This window comes from Porites lutea, chromosome 6 (genome assembly GCF_958299795.1).
Source record: "Porites lutea chromosome 6, jaPorLute2.1, whole genome shotgun sequence".
NCBI lineage: Eukaryota > Metazoa > Cnidaria > Anthozoa > Scleractinia > Poritidae > Porites > Porites lutea.
This window is the reverse complement of record NC_133206.1, coordinates 5,745,610-5,765,739: the sequence shown is the minus strand read 5'-3', so window position 1 is coordinate 5,765,739 and position 20,130 is coordinate 5,745,610. Positions and strand designations below refer to the sequence as shown.

Below are 20,130 nucleotides of genomic sequence, written 5' to 3'. Positions count from 1 at the left end.
CTAGGAGTATTACATTGGCCATTTTATTGTAAAACTGTGTAACTGGGGCTACGAATACCGCAAAACCGCACAGAGATTAAACACCGTTCAGAATAACAAAAGAAAACCGCACATCATTGAAATTACCCGAAAATTTCTGAATACCGTAAACAGCTTGGTTTTGTAAAACCGCAATACCTCAACTTGAAATAAAAATTTCCGCAAAACCGCGCAAAAAATCGAGCAAAAGCCCGTTACCGAAAACCCTTACGCCCCACTCATTGATGTCAAAGTTGCAAAAATGTGTGGATTATGTCTGAATTCCGTTCGGCAACCACTTGGGAATAAAATAAGGATAGGTCAGATCTCCGCGATCCTTCCTTTTCCTGTTTAGACTCTGCAATTTAGGCTGGACAACTAGCATTAGCTTACTATAGTAATGGTTAACAAGATTGACAGCGTCCGTATCCTCAAGGAAGTTGCCGTAGTCAAACAAGCGGTCGAGGCGGAATATTCCAAGCGTATTGAAAGCACTGGACTGGATCTGAAATTTCCAAACACAATAATTTAAACTTACACTAACAATGTCATCATGGTCTGTTCTGGAATACACTAAATGTAGAAGGCGATGCTCCAAAGAACGGACTGAGTATGAAATTTGAATCAATGAAAAACATACATAAAAACATCAAGTTGTCGGAGGAAAACTTCTACAGCACAGATTTTGATGACGAAGTTTCATTACTGCGCTTTTCACAAACATGCGAATTCTGAAGTTCAAAAGCCAACTGACGATTGCGTTTTTCGCTGCCGTCAATCATCTTCACGGACCTCTTAGGAAACAAAACTTTACTTTTACGGGTTCAAGAGGTCAAGGGTTGTGATTTGTGATTGGTGGATTTCGACCCCTTTTGTGTGTTTCAGTGTTTCAAGGTTCGTTGCTTGTGATCGTAATTATAGATAGATAGATAGTTAGATAGATAGATAGATAGATAGATAGATAGATAGATAGATAGATAGATAGATAGATAGATAGATAGATAGATAATCTTTATTTATCCACGGTACAAAATTCGTCAGCTTTAAAAATGCCTAATACTAATATAATAAAAATATTTAAATAAAAAAGCTGCTTTCCACGAATGCCGTGCCTTACAGTTCTTTGAGTAATGATTGACAGCAGCGAAAAACGCAATTGCGAAGGCGGCTTTTGAAGTTTAGAGTTCGCATGTTTGTGAAAAGCGCAGTAATTACAACTACCGAGAAGTCACTAACAGGTATCGAGGTATGCAAACTATAACTTTGACACCTATATTTTTTTGCTCTTCGTTTCTTTTTATAACAGCAGCAGGATTAGTTCAGTCGACAGAGCGCTTGACTGCAGAGCAGAGGTCGCAGGTTCGATTCCCGGGACCTTAAAACCTGAGGTACTTCCTTTGCATTGCAAGCGATTACACTGCTTCCCATAGCTGGGATGATCATGTAAGATGGCGGCCGCATCTCCAGTTGGAAACGTAAAAAATAGTGTCCCCAAATGGTACTTTCGCGTTAAATACATTGATGCTCAAATAGAATGCGTTTTTTGTCAAGGAACATTTCAATGTTAAAATAACGAAAATAACAATGTTTCATAATAAGAATCCCACTTACCGCGGTTGTCACCCTGTTTGGTAGGCGGTAAACTGAAAATTCTCCCACTTCTACCCTGGAGTCATTGTACAGCTTGGTCGGTTGGTTTGGAATGTATTGTCCATAGTCAACTACTACGTAATTAACTGCAGCGTGGTATATCGTCACGTGGGAGAGGAAGCGGCTCAGAATTTCGTAAAGCTCCCTCCTGGTACTGATGCTTTTCGGAAAACCTTGAATCTGTTTTAAATGATAACACAAGAACACAAGAGGATAACTTAATTATTGCAGTCTGAAATGTCCTAATTGTCAGTAGTAGCAATGTCTCTTGACTCAGTTGAGTGACAGAAATACTCTTAAATCACCGAATTCTCTGAGAAGCACCAACAGTGTCTGCCCGAGACTGAATCTTTCCTAATGTTTTTGACTGAATTCTCTCTCTTCCATGTCCAAATTCTTTGTCTCAACACATTGTTTTTCCCTCGATTTCCCACATCCCTAGCCTGCGTCGCAGACGTTATCTGATTCCAGTTAGTAACTTCTGCGAAGCGACGCCGATACCCCTGTCCCGGGCCCCCAACGGATTCAACGAATTACCGGAAGTGCGTTTCGAATTTCCTTTCAACCTTATTTGCGTTTCGACGATGCCTTTTTTAACAGGCCAATCATGGCGCGTATTCAAGTCTTTAGGTAACACAGGTGAGGGCACAGAACAAAGATTTCGGCTCTGTTTCGCAGACGGTTTTAAGCAGACTTTAGTTTAGTCTATGGTGTAGGCTACCACATCCACTTTTAGCTTTCACAGAACTGGCTGTACAACCAAGCTCCGTTTAGGAGGAAAATTTTAGATTTTTAGGGAAAGAACAAGCAAAGAAATAAATGTTTGTGATTCTGAAAAGTTGTGTTTCTCATGTTTCACTACCTTTGTTCAACGTTGGGAAACACAGTGATAGGTAAAATACACAAAGGGACACCTGAAAAAATTCTTGTACGAATAAGGTAGACTAATGAACTGTTTTTCTCTGTGTCCATGATTTTTCGTCACGAATGCTCCGTGCGTGCTGTTTTGCAAAGCCCTCGAACAGAATGAAGAATTAAATATTTCCCTTCGATGTCTGAGCAAATAATTATCATTGGTATGAAAATACGCTTTAAATCTTTTTTCATCTTATCTTGGAATATATCACCCAACGACCGAATGTTTCCAAATGCGTCAGAGGTGTCTAAAATGATTTTCTCTTCGCTTTAGAAGCCTTTTTGCGTTATTTGGAGCTGGTCAAAAAACTACTTACGTGTTTGGATGTGTTAGGGGAACTTTGGACAACGTCTGTAAAGTTTTAGCTAGGTTTTCCGTCTCATCCGAAACTGTTTCTACCCCGATGGCTCCAGACGAAATTTCGAGGACATGAAATAGCCCTATTTTCATTAGAAGTATAGAAATTCTAGAGTACGTCTTGTCTCTGTAATGAAATTTCCAGGGACCTTTTTATTGACTGTAAAGTCAATATCTTGGTAGTAATATGTGAAAAACTCAACTTCCAAAAATCGAAGGTGTACGAGTTAGGAAAAAACCTTGAAAATAGGATATTCGGAATTTTAGAGCTTAATATATCAATGGAACGGTTACCTATAAGAGATTTCTGGGCAATAATGCTGCTTGGAACAGTAATTTTACGGAAAAAAAAGTCGTTGGTTGTCCTTGATATATCTTATATAGTCTTTACCCTGCCAATGCCGCCATTCGGCCCTGTTCCGTCTAGAGACAGTTCATTGACGTAATCTTGAAGTTCCGTATCTTCCTTTACGTCTTTGTCGTTCTCATAATACCTAAATAAATATAAAATTACATGTTATCAATTTGCGTGAGACCACGGTTGTTGGTTTTGTTCACCTTATCGATTTTAAGGCTGAGTGTTTAATTAACTGGATGTCACGTTCCGCTCCTTGACAATTAAATGGCCTTTTATGATTCGCCTGGACGTATATAGTGATGTTACTTGAAAGATGGCCCAATAGAGGCTAGTACAGGGTCTTTGTCAGGTTATTTGCTACCTTTTTAAAGAGCTCAAACGTATCCTTGCGTTAAATGAATTTCAAAAATAATTCCCTAATTTCACCGTTATTTAAGACTCATAGGCATTGAAACTGTCTTCTGTCTTCTGTTACTAAGGATAGGAAGGATGGACATGGATCAAACTTAAAAAAAGATGGGCCAGCGTTTGTTTTCAATTCAGTTTTAACGCCATTGCCAGCAAATGTCACCAAGAAAACTACTAATGATTAGTTCTCCCTGATAAAATTTGTTTGATAACTTCTCATAACCCTGCAGGTCATGTTATTGATGGGTAGAGGCACTAACTAATGACTTCAACACGGGATTAAAAAACAGTGACATTGCTCCATTAAAATACTGCGTTGAATGAATTACGTCTAGCCCTGACGACAAGCCAAGTACAACTGCTAGACAGTAGCCTTCTATCTTCAGTGATTGAAATAAAGAGAATGAAACAAAGACGCATATTAAATATTTGCTTTTGTACTGGAAGAAGAATGGTAAACGGCTCGATTGGGTGCTCCTAAGCTGAGACAAAGATTATCCTTTCCTTTTGTTCCATCTATTACATCAGTGTGCTGACTTACATTGTAATGTAATCCTTCACCATCTGTTCAATGACTTCCAAAATTATATAGCCGTCATCTCGAAAAGGAAAGAAGGGAAGAAGTCTTTCATCATCGAGTCCGCGTTTCTAGTGAAATAAGGTAGGGAAATAAGGTTCTCCGTTTCCTTAATGAGTAAAGATTTCTTTGCAACGCAGTTTGCGTTGTTAATTAAGCTTTTTACAGGAGGAACGCCTGCGTCTCAGCGACAGAAATTCCATATTGATGACGTAAATTACTGTAATAAATCCTGTAGTAGCCTGCGTACAGACGCCCCCCTCCCGTCAGAAAAAATCGGGGAGGGAGAGATCTCCCCAATTTTTTCCTGAGGGGAGGAGGCGGCTGTACACAGGCTAATCCGGTTGTCATGCGGTTCCAAATGCAAATTTGTTCGATTTTATGTTTCTTCTGGTCAATTTTGGTAAGTTGCGTTCATCTGTGAACGAAATCCAGCAAAACTCAACGGCTTCTTCTAGAGAAGAATATATTCCACGAATATTGACTGTTTTGTAAAAGGTTCATTTGACCTTTGTGGCCTTTTGTCTGTCATTGGTAAACAATAGCTAAAACAGTATAACTACAACGTACGGCAGGGCTGAATAACGTACTACGCATGTCCGTGACATCATTTGTTTACCAACAATAGCCCGTGCTCGAAGCACTCGTGCGAAGTGAAATTCCTGTATCTGAGACTATCTTCGATCATCTGTTAAGCTGATATTTGGGAATGCCAACAAAGGAGAAATTCTACGAATACGTTAGAAATGCAACTCGTGGAAAGAAATGTTACGTAAACCTGCAGGGATCGAGGAAAATGTTTTCGACCGTCCAGGCGAGGTTTTTCATTTGTTTTGATCGCCAGTAAGTTTGTAGAAAGATGACTTAGAAATTGAGAAAGAGCAATGTGCTCACCAGGAGTTTGGGCGACTTTTCTTCGATGGTAAGTAAACGATTTACTCAAACATTACTTAATTGTGGTTAAGGAGGAGCAAATGTTTGTAATAATGTGACCGAGCGATCAGACTTAGCGATACCATGCCAGTTGTTGACCGTTTCTTGGTGGCGAGAAAATCAAAGCCGGCTTTGAGCGCGATGATACCATCAGACAGAAGAAGCCATGAAAGTCATAAACTTAGTTACACATCTTATTGCGATCAAAAAAGCTTTTTCTTACATAAAGCTTTAGCCGGCTTAGAGGTGCTGGTCGAGCTGTAGCCGAATCAGTATTTATTCGGTTAAGTTTGTTAAGAATTTAATTAATTTTGCACGTATAAGCTTTTAATTCATGAATAAACTTTTAAACCTTAAAGCTGGTGAAGTTTTGCGAAACAATCACAAGTTGGCTCAGCTCTATGTGAGTTTTCGTATTAACTATAAGTTTTCCATTTATAACAGGTTTGAATGAAGCAGAAGAATCAAGGAATGAAGAAGAAGACTTTAAAGAGAAAAATAAATGAAAGTTTATAAAGAGTCAGATTTGTACTTCCCCCTTTCAAGTCATTGATATTTTTCACCAGCAGGCATCGACTGTATTACTTACGCATTTACTCTTTTCAACATTAATTTGCCTGTTGTCATATTCAAAATTTATAATAGCTCTTGTGAGCTGAGCTAAGAATGAGTCATAAAGGGAAACAAGTTTGGAAGAAAGAAGAGAATTCGAGACCTCAGTGATTGTTTTGTGTTCTTACAGTTCTTATAGTGAAACCTAGCGAGACGTAACAAGAGAAATAACTAAAAAGCGATCATTCAAGGAAAAATGAAGATAAATATCACAATGTACCTTTAATGCTGACACTGATAAGAGATGTCCGGACGATTTCTTAGAAGTGATAACATGTTGATAGTCTGTCTTTCATTTCTGTTTTGGCTTATACATACACATTCGATTCGAATGAAAGAACTGTTCTCGGCTTCTTCGCTGCATCTTCTTTTGTTCATAGCAAAAAACGGAAGAAAAATTACGGAGGTAGAAACGAGAATTCAATAAAGTATGAAATGATCTACCTTTAGTCTAAATGGGGGCCTTGAATATTCGGAAACCATTTTAAAAATCGGAAAATGAGAGGATGTTTTGAAAATCCTTTTGCAAACGATACCATTAGAACAGGGACGCTTCGTTCTTGCGTCTTCTTTTGTTCATAGAAAAAGTAGAAGAAAAATTACAAGGGTAGAAACGAGAATTGAAGAAAGTATGAAATAATCTACCTTTAGTTTAAATGAGAACCTTAAATATTCAGAATCCACCTTAATAATCGCCAAAATATGAGGATGTTTTGAAAATCCCTTTGAAAGCGATACTAGTTTAGATCCCAGACCTCTCCCGTCTCTGCACATGCGCAGACGTTGTTCAGCTCTGTCACAACGTACATCAATCAGAGCTCCTAGCCAGATTCCAGGCAGAATTTACGTTATCAGCATGGAATTTCTGTCGCTGAGGTGCAGACGCCTCGCCTGACGAAACGTCCCAAGCCTCAAGGAACGAGGAGAAACGGTTGTTTTCGCAGGGTAATGGGAAAGCCGCATTAGAATTAATGAAATATTATGAGCACTCTCAATAAGATTTCAATTAAATTACAATGACGGGTCCTTACACTGAATCGTCTACTATTTATAGGTGTGTTTTTAAAGCAGCTTTTTCCTGTTGTTGGGTTCTGAAATCTAGTAGAGAACCTGCTTTCCACAGCTGCATTTCCTCCAGGTTAAGTGTAGACAGTGTGTCAGCTGAATATTTGTGTTGATCTTTTTATAGAATAAACGGTTAAGGGTTACGTTATGATATGTAAGGGATAGAGCTGATTAGAAATTGAGTTTCGAGTCAAAGAGACTTTTGTGCCAAATATATAGAAAATTGTAGCAAAAGCTTTTTTCACAGGCAGATCTCCTGACGTACCTTAATATTGCCTCGGTAGTCGGTTATTTCCCAAGTGGATAAAGGGTATGTGTCTTTAAGCATTCTGAATGACCCCTTGTTTCCATATGCAAACAGTTTGTCTGTGAGTCCGTTTTCGTTTACAAGATTGGGAACTCCAAACGTATTTGGAACAGTCAGCTCTCTGCAGTGAAACCTGAGGATTTGGTTCAGTGGATGCTGTTTTGACAGAGTCCTTTTAAGAATTACGCAGAATGGCTCGACCATAAAGTGGACCTAAAAAAAGACGCAAAATCTTAAAACACGCCCTTTAATTAAACACTCTAAATTGGACATTATAAAGCTTTGTACTCGGAAATGCTTGTTTCCTTCGATCTGCAAGCGTGCGTATAAGGCAACAATGAAATTGGTGGCTAACTTACTGACTTACTACCACTTGGCAAATACAATTAATGTTTTGTTGAGACGAGTATGACTGTAATTTGTTAAAAAAATGATCATACCCTTGCGAGGTGCTCCACAATCTGCGCATATCCTATGTCAGTTACTTGAACGTTGAACTTGGCCATCATCCAATTGTCTCCGTCATTTGGAGTGTAAACTGCTGAATCTAAGCAAAGTTTACAAACACCATTTTACTAATTGACATCTCTGGACATGTGCAATGTCACTGATATCACTGATATCATGAGAGGCAATGTAGCTGGGTCAGATTGCTAACCCGCGAAGGGGAGGGGGGGGGGGGGGAAAGTTACTCCCTATAATGGGCTATACGGTTAGGCTACGCCAGAAAGGGATACCTTTTTCAGGCTTTAGGTATATCAAAGGGTAGGAATTTCACTAGTAGAAGCATATGAAAGGGTAGGGAATTATGTCACTTTGGTCCGTATAAGGCCCAAAAGGACTAATAGATGCATTTTATAAGTATAAAGAAAATCGAGAAAACGTTCTGGTTTGAGGTTATTCATATCTAAAGGAGAGCGTATTTACAAAAGGTTGAAAGGGACGCAAAGTTCTAAACAGGTTATCAAGAGGAAGGGTACCATTTTTCAATAGAAGGTAGTATACGAAAGGAATACTTTTCTACCAAAAATGGGGTTGGTCCTTGGGGCAGAGCCTCCTTGTTGATAACCGTTTTGAGGAACGAGGGCGGATGCCCCTGCGAACAAAAAATAAGAACTCTTTTTCCTCTCTCTACCCTAATCTCTCCTCCTTTTACCATTAATTTGCCTTTTTTTCGCTCGATGCACGTGACTCTGAGAAACGAAGGACAACCACTCGCGGTCTAATACATGAAGTATTTAGGTAAAAGGATTGTAAAGACAAGTTTCAATTTTTTTGGTGTAGATTTTTGTCAATAGAAAATAGGTTGATTCATACATACCAGGTTTAAAATCCATTTGAATAGCCACTGGAAGAAGTTCGCTTTTTCCCCGGCTTATGGGCTTAGATGCAAACAGAGCTATAGGAGAGAAAAAGTTCCACATTTCGCGTTGAGGATCTTTATCTGTAAGATCTGGTGATCTCGCCAACCCGTCGCAAAGTTCGTAACGAAGAGCATAAATTCTTCCCTGATCTACGGCCTGAAAAACAAAATAAATAAATAAATAAATAAATAATAATAAAAATATCATAGAGTTTTCCCTTTTCAAGAGTGGTTAATCCTTTTGTAAGCAAGATATGAAGTAAATAAAAAGCTCCTTTGCACACCGTTACCACCAGAAGTCAAACTGGCTTTAGCCTTAATTCTTCTTTCCAATAAATCCCCCATTTTTATCCCATTCGCAGTCAAACGCCAATTGGCATTCACCATACTCCCCCGCTCCTTACATGTGCAAGTTGCACGAGTTGATTGTTTTGCCTCACAATCATTAAATGTAACCAAACATCGATGCTCTCAGCCAGACGTATTTCATAGTTTTTTTTTTTTTCAGTTTTCGGGAACTCTATTATAATGGTACTTAATCCTTTGCCTTCAGTGCACAAATTGTGATGAAATATAATATTGTGAAGTTTTTTTATTGGTCAGTAAGATCAAACTAATAGGAATGCTATTTAACGTCCTGCACCTTCAAGTTAGGCTCGATTTTTGCCGCTTTCTTGGTCCTCCCCAAGAAGACTCTCTTTTGGGGATGAGCGTGGGCTCATTTCCCGAACAGCGGCTGGTAATCGAGCCTACCACCAAGTCCTTGGTGGACTAACTATATATTGACAGACTGTTGAAGAGTCCTCATACCTTTTTCAAAGAGTAACCTTTCGAAAGAACAGCTTGTACAGCGGCATCCCAGTCAAACTTAGGGTTTAGCGTTTCCTTCAGTTTGTTCCAATCCAAACCTACTAGCGCAGGCTTTTCAGGCTTTTCAGGAACTGGGAATGATATAAAAAGAAATAAGGAATGACATATAGTAATTATATTCCCACCTACGATGACTTGTTCAGTTCAGTTCAGCTTTGTTCAGTAGAGTTTTAACACAGTGACTTCTTAAGTGTAGACATGTTCGGGACTTTTGCCCTTGCAAACGTTTGATATGAGTCCTCTAGTCTATAAATTTAAGTGCTCAAGTGTAATTAAGAGACAAAACAAGATATTTTTTTTAATATCCCATACGGCAGTTACGGCGCATTGCTCATGTAGAAGGGCAAAATCTGCAATTGTCCTAAGCCTGAAGCATTTGAAAAAAACATTAGACACATTACTTCGACCACAAAATGAGTAAGAGAGTGTCATCGCATCGGCGGCTGAGTGTTGACCGTTAAACTACAATAGTACTATAATAATAATAATAATAATAATAATAATAATAATAATAATAATAATAATAATAATAATAATAATAATAATAATAAGAAGAAGAAGAAGAAGAAGAAGAAGAAGACGAAGAAGAAGACGAAGAAGAATTATAAACTTTATTTATATAGAGCTATTTCCATATGCTCAAAAGCGCTTTACAGAATTCATAAAAAGAAAAAAACAACAAATCAAAAACTTACATCGAATGATGATAAAAATAACACCTGACGAATTACGTAAGTTACAATAATATTTGACGACTGGAGTTCACCTTTACACTTTCCCCATCCACTGTCGGTTCTACACCATGTCCAGTAACGTGAACGACTATCCTTGATACACTTCCAGTATGTTCTCCATCCGTATGTGTATGGGAACCTGCAGCATCTGCCATCAGTTGTTCTCACCTTGCAGCGCCCACCTAGAATAGAATACAGGCAGGCATTATAGTCAAAAAAATAAAAATAATCCCAGGGGGTATTCCCTATGATTGCCTATATAAGGAGGCTCCGTCCGAAAAGGGTGCCTTTTTCAGGCTTAAGGTAAGATTTATAGATTTAGCCAGGGCTAAAAGCGAAGCCTCTGTCTATATTGTTAAAATAAAAGCAATTAACTTAAATAATTGCTGCCGCGCGGGCGAGCCTGTAGCAAGCGAGCAGCAGACCTATCTGAACATGGACAAAAATGTTTGACTTCTAACCACCATGCCTCTGGATATTTAACCACAAGGCGCCGGATTTTTACCACGCGCCCATTTCATTAATATACCGACCTCCGCTTGCGTTTTGTTGCATGAAGTTCGTTGAGGTTTGTTGTAATGCGTCTGTGGTGATTTTTCTTTCACGGCATATAGTAGCAAAAGTGTAGTAGTCAAGATTACTTCACACCGCCAGTGATTACTGTTTATGTCTCCTAAATTCTTTTAACATCGTGTTTTTTAAAATTTCTTTGATTATCTTCTACAACCTTGGTTTTATTGAACAATAATTTCACAATAATTCTAGAAGATAATGGTCGAATAAACCAGATCAAGTAAAACTTCTAAACGACTTTGCTAACAAACTACATCACAAACGCTGTAATTGAAGACCATGAGGTATTTATAATTGCGCGTGCTAGCTGAACGCGAGATTTTTGCAAAACTAATTTGGCGCGAGTATAATTGATACAAGGGCAGCACTCTTTTACCTAGTAGTTAGATTGGTCTAATAAACGCTAAGCCACTAAAAAGAATAATCATTTTAAGGAAGGGGCTTGATGATTAAGAAGATTATCCCGCAAACACTCTTGAAATGAGAACTCTCCCATCAAGCTAAAGGTCTTTTGCAAAAAAAGTCGTTTTAATGTACGATACTCTTCGGTAGCAGCAAGTCAATAAGTGGAGCTTTAGCATCGACGACGGTGACGGCAACAAAAACGTCACTTTTAAAATGAATTCGCGTTACTTCAAACCAAGAGAGAATGACTTTGTCGCGTTTTTTCCAGTTCGCTTAAAATGTTAAATGCAAGAGAATTTTCCAGGAGTTGATTTCTTTGGGAATGCACCCAAGTTTAGAAAGGGAAAGAAAAATCAAAAGGTGCAAATTACTAGGCACTTTCATGCGAAGCTATAAACTAGGTTTTTGAAAACCTTTACCTTTGTCAATAGAAGATATACGAAAGGAGTACCTTTTCTGCCAAAAATGGTATATACAAGGTTAAGGGGTTGAACCTCGCGACAGTACCTCCCCGTATAAAACTTTTTTCATTACCATCCCCTTCACCCCCCTCCCCCCCCCCCCCCCCCCGATACTAAGTATTTTCCGGCAGCCTTACCTCGTTCGTGAACTGTCACGCGTTGGAGTGACATTGGGTTAGTTCCTGCCAGGCGTTGCTGGGTGAAGTATTTGTCGCTTATCCATTTTGTCTTGTCGTTAATAAAAGCTTCGTGCCTTGAAGCTAGCGTGGCGTATTCCTGTAACGACATAAAGGTAATTAGAGGTTGATTGACCTTTTTTTTTCTTCACCTGTGATCAGCTTGTATTTCCACTATATGAAATATTAAGTTACCCCACCTACCCCCCCCCCCCTAAGCCAACATTTGCCCTACGTGAGAAGAAAGTATAATGTTGGCTTAGGGGAGGGGTAGGTAGGCCCCGGTCTTGCATCCTGAATTTCACGCTTTCAAATCTGGATTCCAGGGACTGGATTCCACATTCCTTGTCACTGAAACATAATTTGCTGCAAGTCAGTCCTAATTATTAACAGGTACAGAGTATTGCCGGCAGGATTGCATGAGTTGATTATTTTGTTCAAATTTGTTTGTGCTCTACCGTAAGTCTTCAAAAGGAATGACTATAACGTGAATTTCGTAATTGCGATTGCCAATAAATGACTAAAATAACATAGTGTTCATTTTGTCGTTTGTCCTAAACAAGGCAATACAATTTGAGGGTGTTGTCCTAAACAGGGTAGATTTTGGGATTTTTTTCTCCTAAACCGGGTCAGGGTTTCTAACCCTCAGCTGCCAAACTCTACCCAAATTTTGGGAGAGTACCCCCCCCCCCCCCCCTCCCAACTGGAAGAACACAATGGATTTCGCAACGCAAAGTCGAAGAAAACAATAACACAGTAATTACCCCCACAAGAGGCTCCAGTACCGTCTGGAAATACTCAGACATCGCAAGATATTCTGAGAAGTCATTGATTGGCTGCCCAAAGGTCTGATTGATGTACTTTGTCAAAACTTTCTCATTTGTCTTCAGGGTCTGAGTGTATGCTGTAGTGTAGTGTCTAGTAAAGGGGTCCTTAAAAACAATAGCAGCTAGCTGCGCTGGGGTCATGTTCAAACGGGCGAAGCCATACACATCTGGATCATGTTTTAAAGTCCACGTCTTCTTGTTTTCAGCAAGGGCAGCTTTTCTTACGATCTTGCAATCTGGAGAAGACTTTTGAGGAAGAGTGACATCACAACGAATAGCGGATGTATACCTTATGAAAAAATAAACAAAAGAAGAAGAAGAAGAAGAAGAAAAGTTAGCTAAACGGTTCATAAGTCAGTACCCAAGTAAAACGTTATTAGAGATCGAAGCCAAACAACTCTGCGGCAACGGAACAGCAACGTGAAGAAGATGCATTTATTATCAAAACATTGTGAATATTATTGTGTAACAATTATTATCATTACACAATGATGAATTTACCACTCTCTTTTTGAACCTGGACGTGATACTCAACAAATAAACCACAGGAAAGTCTTCTAAAATTCAATGAAAATGCAGACGCTTCAAAAAGCGTAAACTTGCTAATATGATTAGTGACATTTTTATTTCCATCACCCTTTGGGATTTTTTTTGTTTGTTTGTTTGTTTTTTTAACTCCGTTTTCATTTCATTTTTTTTTTGGAATCGCGCTTTTTTATGGCGCCACCAACGTGATCAGCGTTCAGTAGAAAAAGTAAATTGAAGTAACGTGACGAGGCGTATACACGTGGTAATCAGATTTCCCGCCACTTTTAGGTAGAGCCACAAATGATAAAATCGGATTGAAGGCCGGAGGCTCTCGCTGATTGCTACAGCCCTGTCACCCTTGCACTTTGGGCTTGTGACGAAGTCAGTCAATCTGACTTACTCTTGGCTTTAACAGCATTAAAACAAAATATTATTTAGAAACGCATTATAAAATTATCGATCTTAATTAGAGTTTATATTTGCTGATATTAAAGTCATAATCTAAGATACTCGGTTCAGCTAGCGTGGATCAGCTGGATGTCTATGAGTTTTCTTGGAGAAAAAATGGAAATGTAAAACGTTATGAGATTACCGGTGTTATTGACCAGTTACTTATAATAAATATATTTTGTATTAAGACTACCCCGGCTGTTAACGAATACCCATCCACCAATTACATCACACAATGTAATTTTGAAAACAAGAAGAAGTGAATGCAATTTTCAAAACGATCGAGAAATGTATCGAGTCAACAGCACATGCATTGAAATATTTCAAATATGAAATAGTGAGCAGCCTTGCTAGTCCCATATATTTATTATTCATGCATGCAACAGTATCGAAACATCTTTGCATAATAAATCTATGGGGCTATGCACTCAATTTAGTCTCCATATTCCTTAAACCGAATTGAGATGACTTTACATTGATTCATGTTTTAAAAAACAACTAAACGGTATTCCAAAGTTCTGTTTTGATCTCTATGATTTTTAACTTCAAACTTAACGCTCATATTTGTTTGTCAGGAAGCGATGATTTTTGTTATTCACACTCTTTAACTATCTTGCATAGCGAGAAAAGGGCACCCTGGCTATACTTAACAAAAGACTACACTACCGTGAAACTGACAGTTGGCCCCTTAAATTTCAACACAATCCTCGAAAACATTACACAGTTTTTAATGCTTATTAAACTACAAGGCAAATTGACGGAAAAGAAAGAGATCAAGGAATTCAAAAGACGTTCCTTTTTCTTGCAATTTCTATGGGACGGACGGCTTTAAAAAACTCTTCACTTAATGAATGAATAATCAAGTAAAATTAAGGCAACTGGTGGAATTCCACAAAGGTCGATCAACGTTGCCGAGGACACACTACCACTAGGGTGTCTGCAAACAATTGACTCTAGCCTGACAGCTAGTTTGGCGAATATCTCAATCTATTGAGATATATCTATCTATCTATCTTTCCACGGTTTTATCAACAACAACAACAACAACAACAACTTCTGATATGAACCAGTCGGCGGAAACCAATCGACACGGCTTATGGTCGTTTCGCCAACGCCCTGTTCGCCAACGTCTAAAGCCGCTTCGCGTACGTTTTAGGTCAGTTCCGTAACTGTTTCACCTGATCAGCAGCGCATCGCACTTTTTGGTAGTATGGCTGAGAAAACGAAGTATATAACAGTTTTGGTTTAATTTTATCCTTGGTTTAAATTGCATTTCCCTTTGTTTCTGGGTATGGGAATAAATGTTAATAACGTCGAAATAAAGGAAAATAAAATTATACCATGGATAAAATTAAACCATGGATAAAGCGCAGCGCTCGTGAGACGTTGGCGAAATGACTCGTGGGAGAACCGAACGGAAACCGTCGACACTACCGAAAAAAGCCACTTTAATACTAGATAGCTGCCTAGTGATTTTACGAAAAGCTAACGAACGAGGTATAGTTAAAAAAAAAGCTAGCCATACATACCTCAAGGTTTTTATCAAGAACAACAGAAAAATCTGTAGCTTCAAAGTCATAGTTCAGGCTTTAAGACAGTTTCTCAGTTCGTGTTGGCTGTTTTGAAATAAAAGTCGCCTGAAAAGACGAGCTTGCTCCAAGACGTTGGAACGACTGACTAGAATGTCTCTGAAGCCAACTGAGAAATAAGCGTCGACTTGTTTGCATCACTGCATTTAGCTCATTAGTCTGCTTTCCACTTCAATGCATATTTTCTTCCACGTATCGGTTTTTATTGGGATTTAAACCCAACCTTTTGGGAATTTAAAAACAAACGACAAAATTTAAATAAGAACAGAAATAAAATAGCTTCGCGTCCCTGCTTTAGCATTCAGCGTTATGTTTTTCTGTTGAGAAATTGATTGCAAATTAAAGTGACCGAATTTTTGCTACGACGGAGCTGTTATCTACAAAAAAGTTCAATCAGTGAAAAGCATTGCTTTGAACTTTTTTCAGTCTGTCAACGGTTCTAAGCTTTGTATCCTGTACACTTTGTCAGGGGGTTTTGTACTATTTATTAACCGCTCTGCACCTTAAACCGAAGTGAAATATTTTTGCACTCATGTCATATGCGAATTTTTATATTTTTATACTTGGCAAAGGTTGCCCATCGCGCAAAGCATATAATTTTCTTATTTACTTTGCGATTTTTTTTTTAACGTAAGGTCCATCGCGGGAAAAAGGACGTGTAATTGGCTGGAATACTGAACATAGGGCCGTTAACAGTGCCCTGACACAACTGAGCCCCTTATGACGCAATCCTTGGAAACGTTACTCAAAGTCTAAATGCTGACAGCAAATTGACCAAAAAGTAAATTAAAAAAAGAGATTACTTTTTTCATTGTGTAATTTCTATAAGGGCAGGATGAATGGCATTTTAAAACTGCGCATCACTTAATTCATGAATCGCGAATCGGCCTTGACGCGAGCTTCATCCTTGATTTTGGGAGTACGGGGCTTTGCTTTTAAATATTGTATTCCTTCTATGACTGTGGTGCGGTTTTAGCTAAGGGTCACTTGGGTCTGATCACGTCAGATTTTCAGTACGTGCAGAAAACACGGAGGCAATCTTCGCGCTCTAGCTATGATGGCATCGCAATGCGCCCCTGGGAACGCGAAAACAAAAAAATAAAAATTAAAAACCAACAATAACAAAATCATAGACGCAATTGAGGTAAGAAAAAAAGGAGACTTAGTTGGCAATGTTTATCACGGTAAATAACTTTTACGGCTCTGTAAAAGTACATTGATATCAGTAATGGCTCCGAATGTCCACAGCTGCAGAAATGCATCCAGTTACGTCTTACATCCTTTAAATATGAACGGAAAAGCGTGTCCACAACGTCAGGAGTAAAATAGTTCCGAGACATTTTCATTTATAAGATATTCCATAGAGGGTTTCTCTAATCCACTTTTTCTATGCCACTAATTCGTCAGATTTTATTTGCAGTTATTTCGGTCAGATGAATTCGGGATGACTGCTGATGTAAGCGTCGCTCAATATCAGATGTTTTCACATGCAAATAGGTTCTTAAAACTGTTGCTGTGTGGTTTAAAGTCAGCGCTGTCCTAAGCCCTCTACTCTTTGTTGAAAGCAACACGAGTCAGTTGACGCCTTAGAGAGTATTGCATTAGGTCACCAGGAGTTTAATCAACCTGAAACAAGATTGCAGCTCCAAAAGGTCAAATGAACCAAAAAATTGAAATCTTTTCTTTTTCGCTTTATAATTACCTTCACCAAACACTAAAAAGAACCATCCTAAAGAGATTTAGGTAAATATTTTTTCCCAAGCCTTTATAGAAAGATAAAAGATCAAAATCCAAACATTTCCAAAGACTTCACGAAAACGTTTCTGAAATTGCCGCGCGAAGGAGGTAAGCATTCGGAAGTCAGCCAAGCGTGGTCATTGCACGCGTGCTGAACAAGAATGCTGTATCATGACAGACTAGAAACAATAGACAACTCCCAAAGCACAAACTCAGCCAAAACGCTAAAAATCTTCAATGTTTACTCAAGTTTGGGCTTATAGAAGATAATGTCACAGTTTTTCAATGACCATGAAATTCAGAGTCCGGGTAGTTAGTAAATCAATTGTGGCCCTGAAAAAATTTGAAGGAAAAAAACTACGAATTTTTAAGAAAATGCTTTTTTCGCGAGAAGGACTCTTAAACGCTGACAAACGTCAACAAATAGCGAAAACTATAATTTCTATATGTTTGCTTTGCTCGAAATCGCGCGCATTTACAAGGCCCTAAAGCGTTTTGCTGACCTGCAAGGACCCATCTGTTATAACGATGCCCAAAATAAAGGGATGAATCTCTTGGTTTATTAGATATAATCTGTGTAAAGTTTGCTTATCATTTTCGCATGAATTATGACCTAAATTTGGAAACCGCTGAATTTCTCGAATTGGGTCTTTGCGATTTTGGTGAAACTCTGTTCAACGCAAGGCAATAATGCGCACTATGTGTTGCCGAGAGCTTTTCACAAAAAAATGCCGGCAACAGCAGATTTTCGACTCAGACCTCAAAGGGGCGTGGCAATATAACCACGTGACATTTATTCCCATCGCCAAAAGTTTTATGTTATATTGTAGATTGTTCTATATGTTATCCATTCTATGTGTTAGACTTACGATAAAAGTAAAGGTGGGGATACCAGAGAGCTTCAAAGTAGGATAGTACCCCCCCAAAAAAACTGGGTCGAGTCACCTTAAGTATTATAAAACCGGCATTTACAATAAACCGTTTTGCGTGGGTGTGACCGCTCCAGCGTTTCACAACATGATATTCAGAAAATATTACTTTGATACATATATATAAAAAAAATAAGTGACCGCCTCAATCTGCCATCGACAACAAATTTAATAATTACCGTACAAACGATATACAATATAAACTGTGTTAACGTTTTGGTTGAGTAATGTATACGTATAGTGTTAATTTTTATTTGACCTCAAGAACAATAATAAATCTTCAATAACCGTTACGGGAATTAAAAACAAAATTGTTTCATTGCCTTTGAAGGAAAACAGGTGATTGTTACCTCCAGGATGATTGTAGGCAACCGCTATGGATAAGTAGACAAGTGCTTAAAAACAAATCAAAATTAAGTTGGTTTTAATAAGTAATGCGCTATACAAAGAAGAACTAAAGCAATATTTAACATAATTCGATCAGTTACAAGATGAGAGACATTAGCCGCGCCTATTTTTTCTTTTACCAATAAGAAGTAACGAAGAGTATGGACCAATTTTGATCCCAGTTAGTCTTGCAAAATGGCCATTTTTTTCCTGCATGGAGCAAACTAAATTCTTTTTTCCATTTGTAGTTAAGGCAACGTCTTTAAAAAACATTTAACTACCATGAAAAGCTTAGCACGGAGTAACATCGACTATACAAATATTGTTGTCAAGTGTACACATTATAATTATAATAAATATTTGACTTTGCTGTAAAAATGACAGCTTGCTCTTCTCAGGCCTTAATACAGGAGATTGTAGATTGTTCAGCTGTCTTTGCTTAGGTGTTTTAATTTCCATTCCCGTAGCTGTGTTTACGTCTAAGCATTCTTCGCAGATCATGAAGATTGAATGTAAAATCCCGTCGAACACGCTTCTTCACGTTGCTAATTCCTCCAAAATAATTCTAAGCCGTAATCTCTGTTTTTTTGTATGTGGCTGTTCAAATTTTACCTAGTTAATCTCACTTCAGTGTGTGCTTAGAAAGCACTCATAAATATCTTAAGCGTATTAAGGTACCACTAACTTGTGGCGAAAAATTTGAATTTTTCTTGAAATCGAAATAATCTGCATGCTGGCCCGCGATGATTCTGAATGCTGTGAGCAGAGAGCCTGTTCACCATCTAATTCTAGCGTTTAAAATTTCCAGATATATAACAGGCAAAAAATGAACATAAAATATTATAATTAATAAAAGAATGAACTAAGCGAAGTTGAAACCAACCACTTGTTGTTTAAATCCCTTGCTCTCCACCCTTGGATGAAGTTCACAGCCAATCAATTAATGGGTTGTTTTCAAACGCCGCTCAAGTTAATTAATGTTGTGTTAATTGCAAACTTGCATGTATTGGTCAGGAGTACCTTTAAAAAATCAACTGATATTAATCATGCAATGTTTGTCCTTTACATTCCTGTTTTTTTGTTGTTGAATCCTTCATATTCATTTTTCTGAAACAAATTAAGCAAAACTGATCTCATGAGTGACTTTCACTATTTCTAAATATTTTTGGGACAATAGGCGGTTTGTTAAGTATTTAGGATATATCAAAACAAAATTATGACTTTAATATTAAAAAAATAGTAAATGAGAACTTAATCTTGATGCTTAAATGCATGGAGATTTGACATTGCAACCTCTTTATGCTAGAAACAAATGCATAAACTCGCAATAGAAGGGAAATATATAGCAAGCACCTCAGTTACGTAAGCTGAGGCGTCCTATTTTAAATCAAAATTATTAGTAAGTTAAGGGGCACAAAAATTTAGCTAAGTGTGAGTGCATGATTATTCGAAATAATCATGAGATGTTCATCCAGAGACAAGCTAAATCATCATATCAGTAATGGCTTTGAATGGCCACTGCTTCGGAAATGCATCCAGTTACTTCTTATATCCTTTAAATATGAGCGGAAAGCGTGTCAACAACACCAGGAATAAAATAGTTCCAGGACATTTAAGATATTCCATAGAGGTTTTCACTAATCCGCTTTTTCTATGCCACTATTCAGTGACATTTTATTTGCAGTTCTCGGTCAGATGAATTCGGAATAACTGCTGATGTAGGCGTCGCTCAATATCACATGTATTCACATGCAAATAGGTTCTTGTGTAAAACTGTTGTTGCGTCGGTTTAATAATCAGTGCTCTCCTAAGCGCTCTATTCTTTGTTTAAAGCAATACGAGTGAGTTGACGCCTTAGAGAGTATTGCATTAGGCCACCAAGAGTTTAATCAACCTTAAA

General features: G+C 38.1%; 1 protein-coding gene across 1 annotated transcript in view; it reads right to left on the bottom strand.

The window, feature by feature from the left end:
- Positions 1-289: 289 nt before the first annotated feature.
- LOC140941804 (polyunsaturated fatty acid 5-lipoxygenase-like) overlaps positions 290-20,130 on the bottom strand; it is a 46,970-nt gene continuing 27,129 nt past the window's right edge. The window contains exons 2-12 of the mRNA XM_073390817.1: positions 12,548-12,899; positions 11,745-11,883; positions 10,308-10,316; positions 9,375-9,475; positions 8,523-8,721; positions 7,642-7,748; positions 7,160-7,414; positions 4,249-4,355; positions 3,333-3,435; positions 1,630-1,848; positions 290-523 (exon numbers count right to left, since the gene is read on the bottom strand). Coding sequence (XP_073246918.1) covers positions 290-523; positions 1,630-1,848; positions 3,333-3,435; positions 4,249-4,355; positions 7,160-7,414; positions 7,642-7,748; positions 8,523-8,721; positions 9,375-9,475; positions 10,308-10,316; positions 11,745-11,883; positions 12,548-12,899 — 1,825 coding nt within the window. The remainder of the gene's footprint in view (positions 524-1,629; positions 1,849-3,332; positions 3,436-4,248; positions 4,356-7,159; positions 7,415-7,641; positions 7,749-8,522; positions 8,722-9,374; positions 9,476-10,307; positions 10,317-11,744; positions 11,884-12,547; positions 12,900-20,130) is intronic.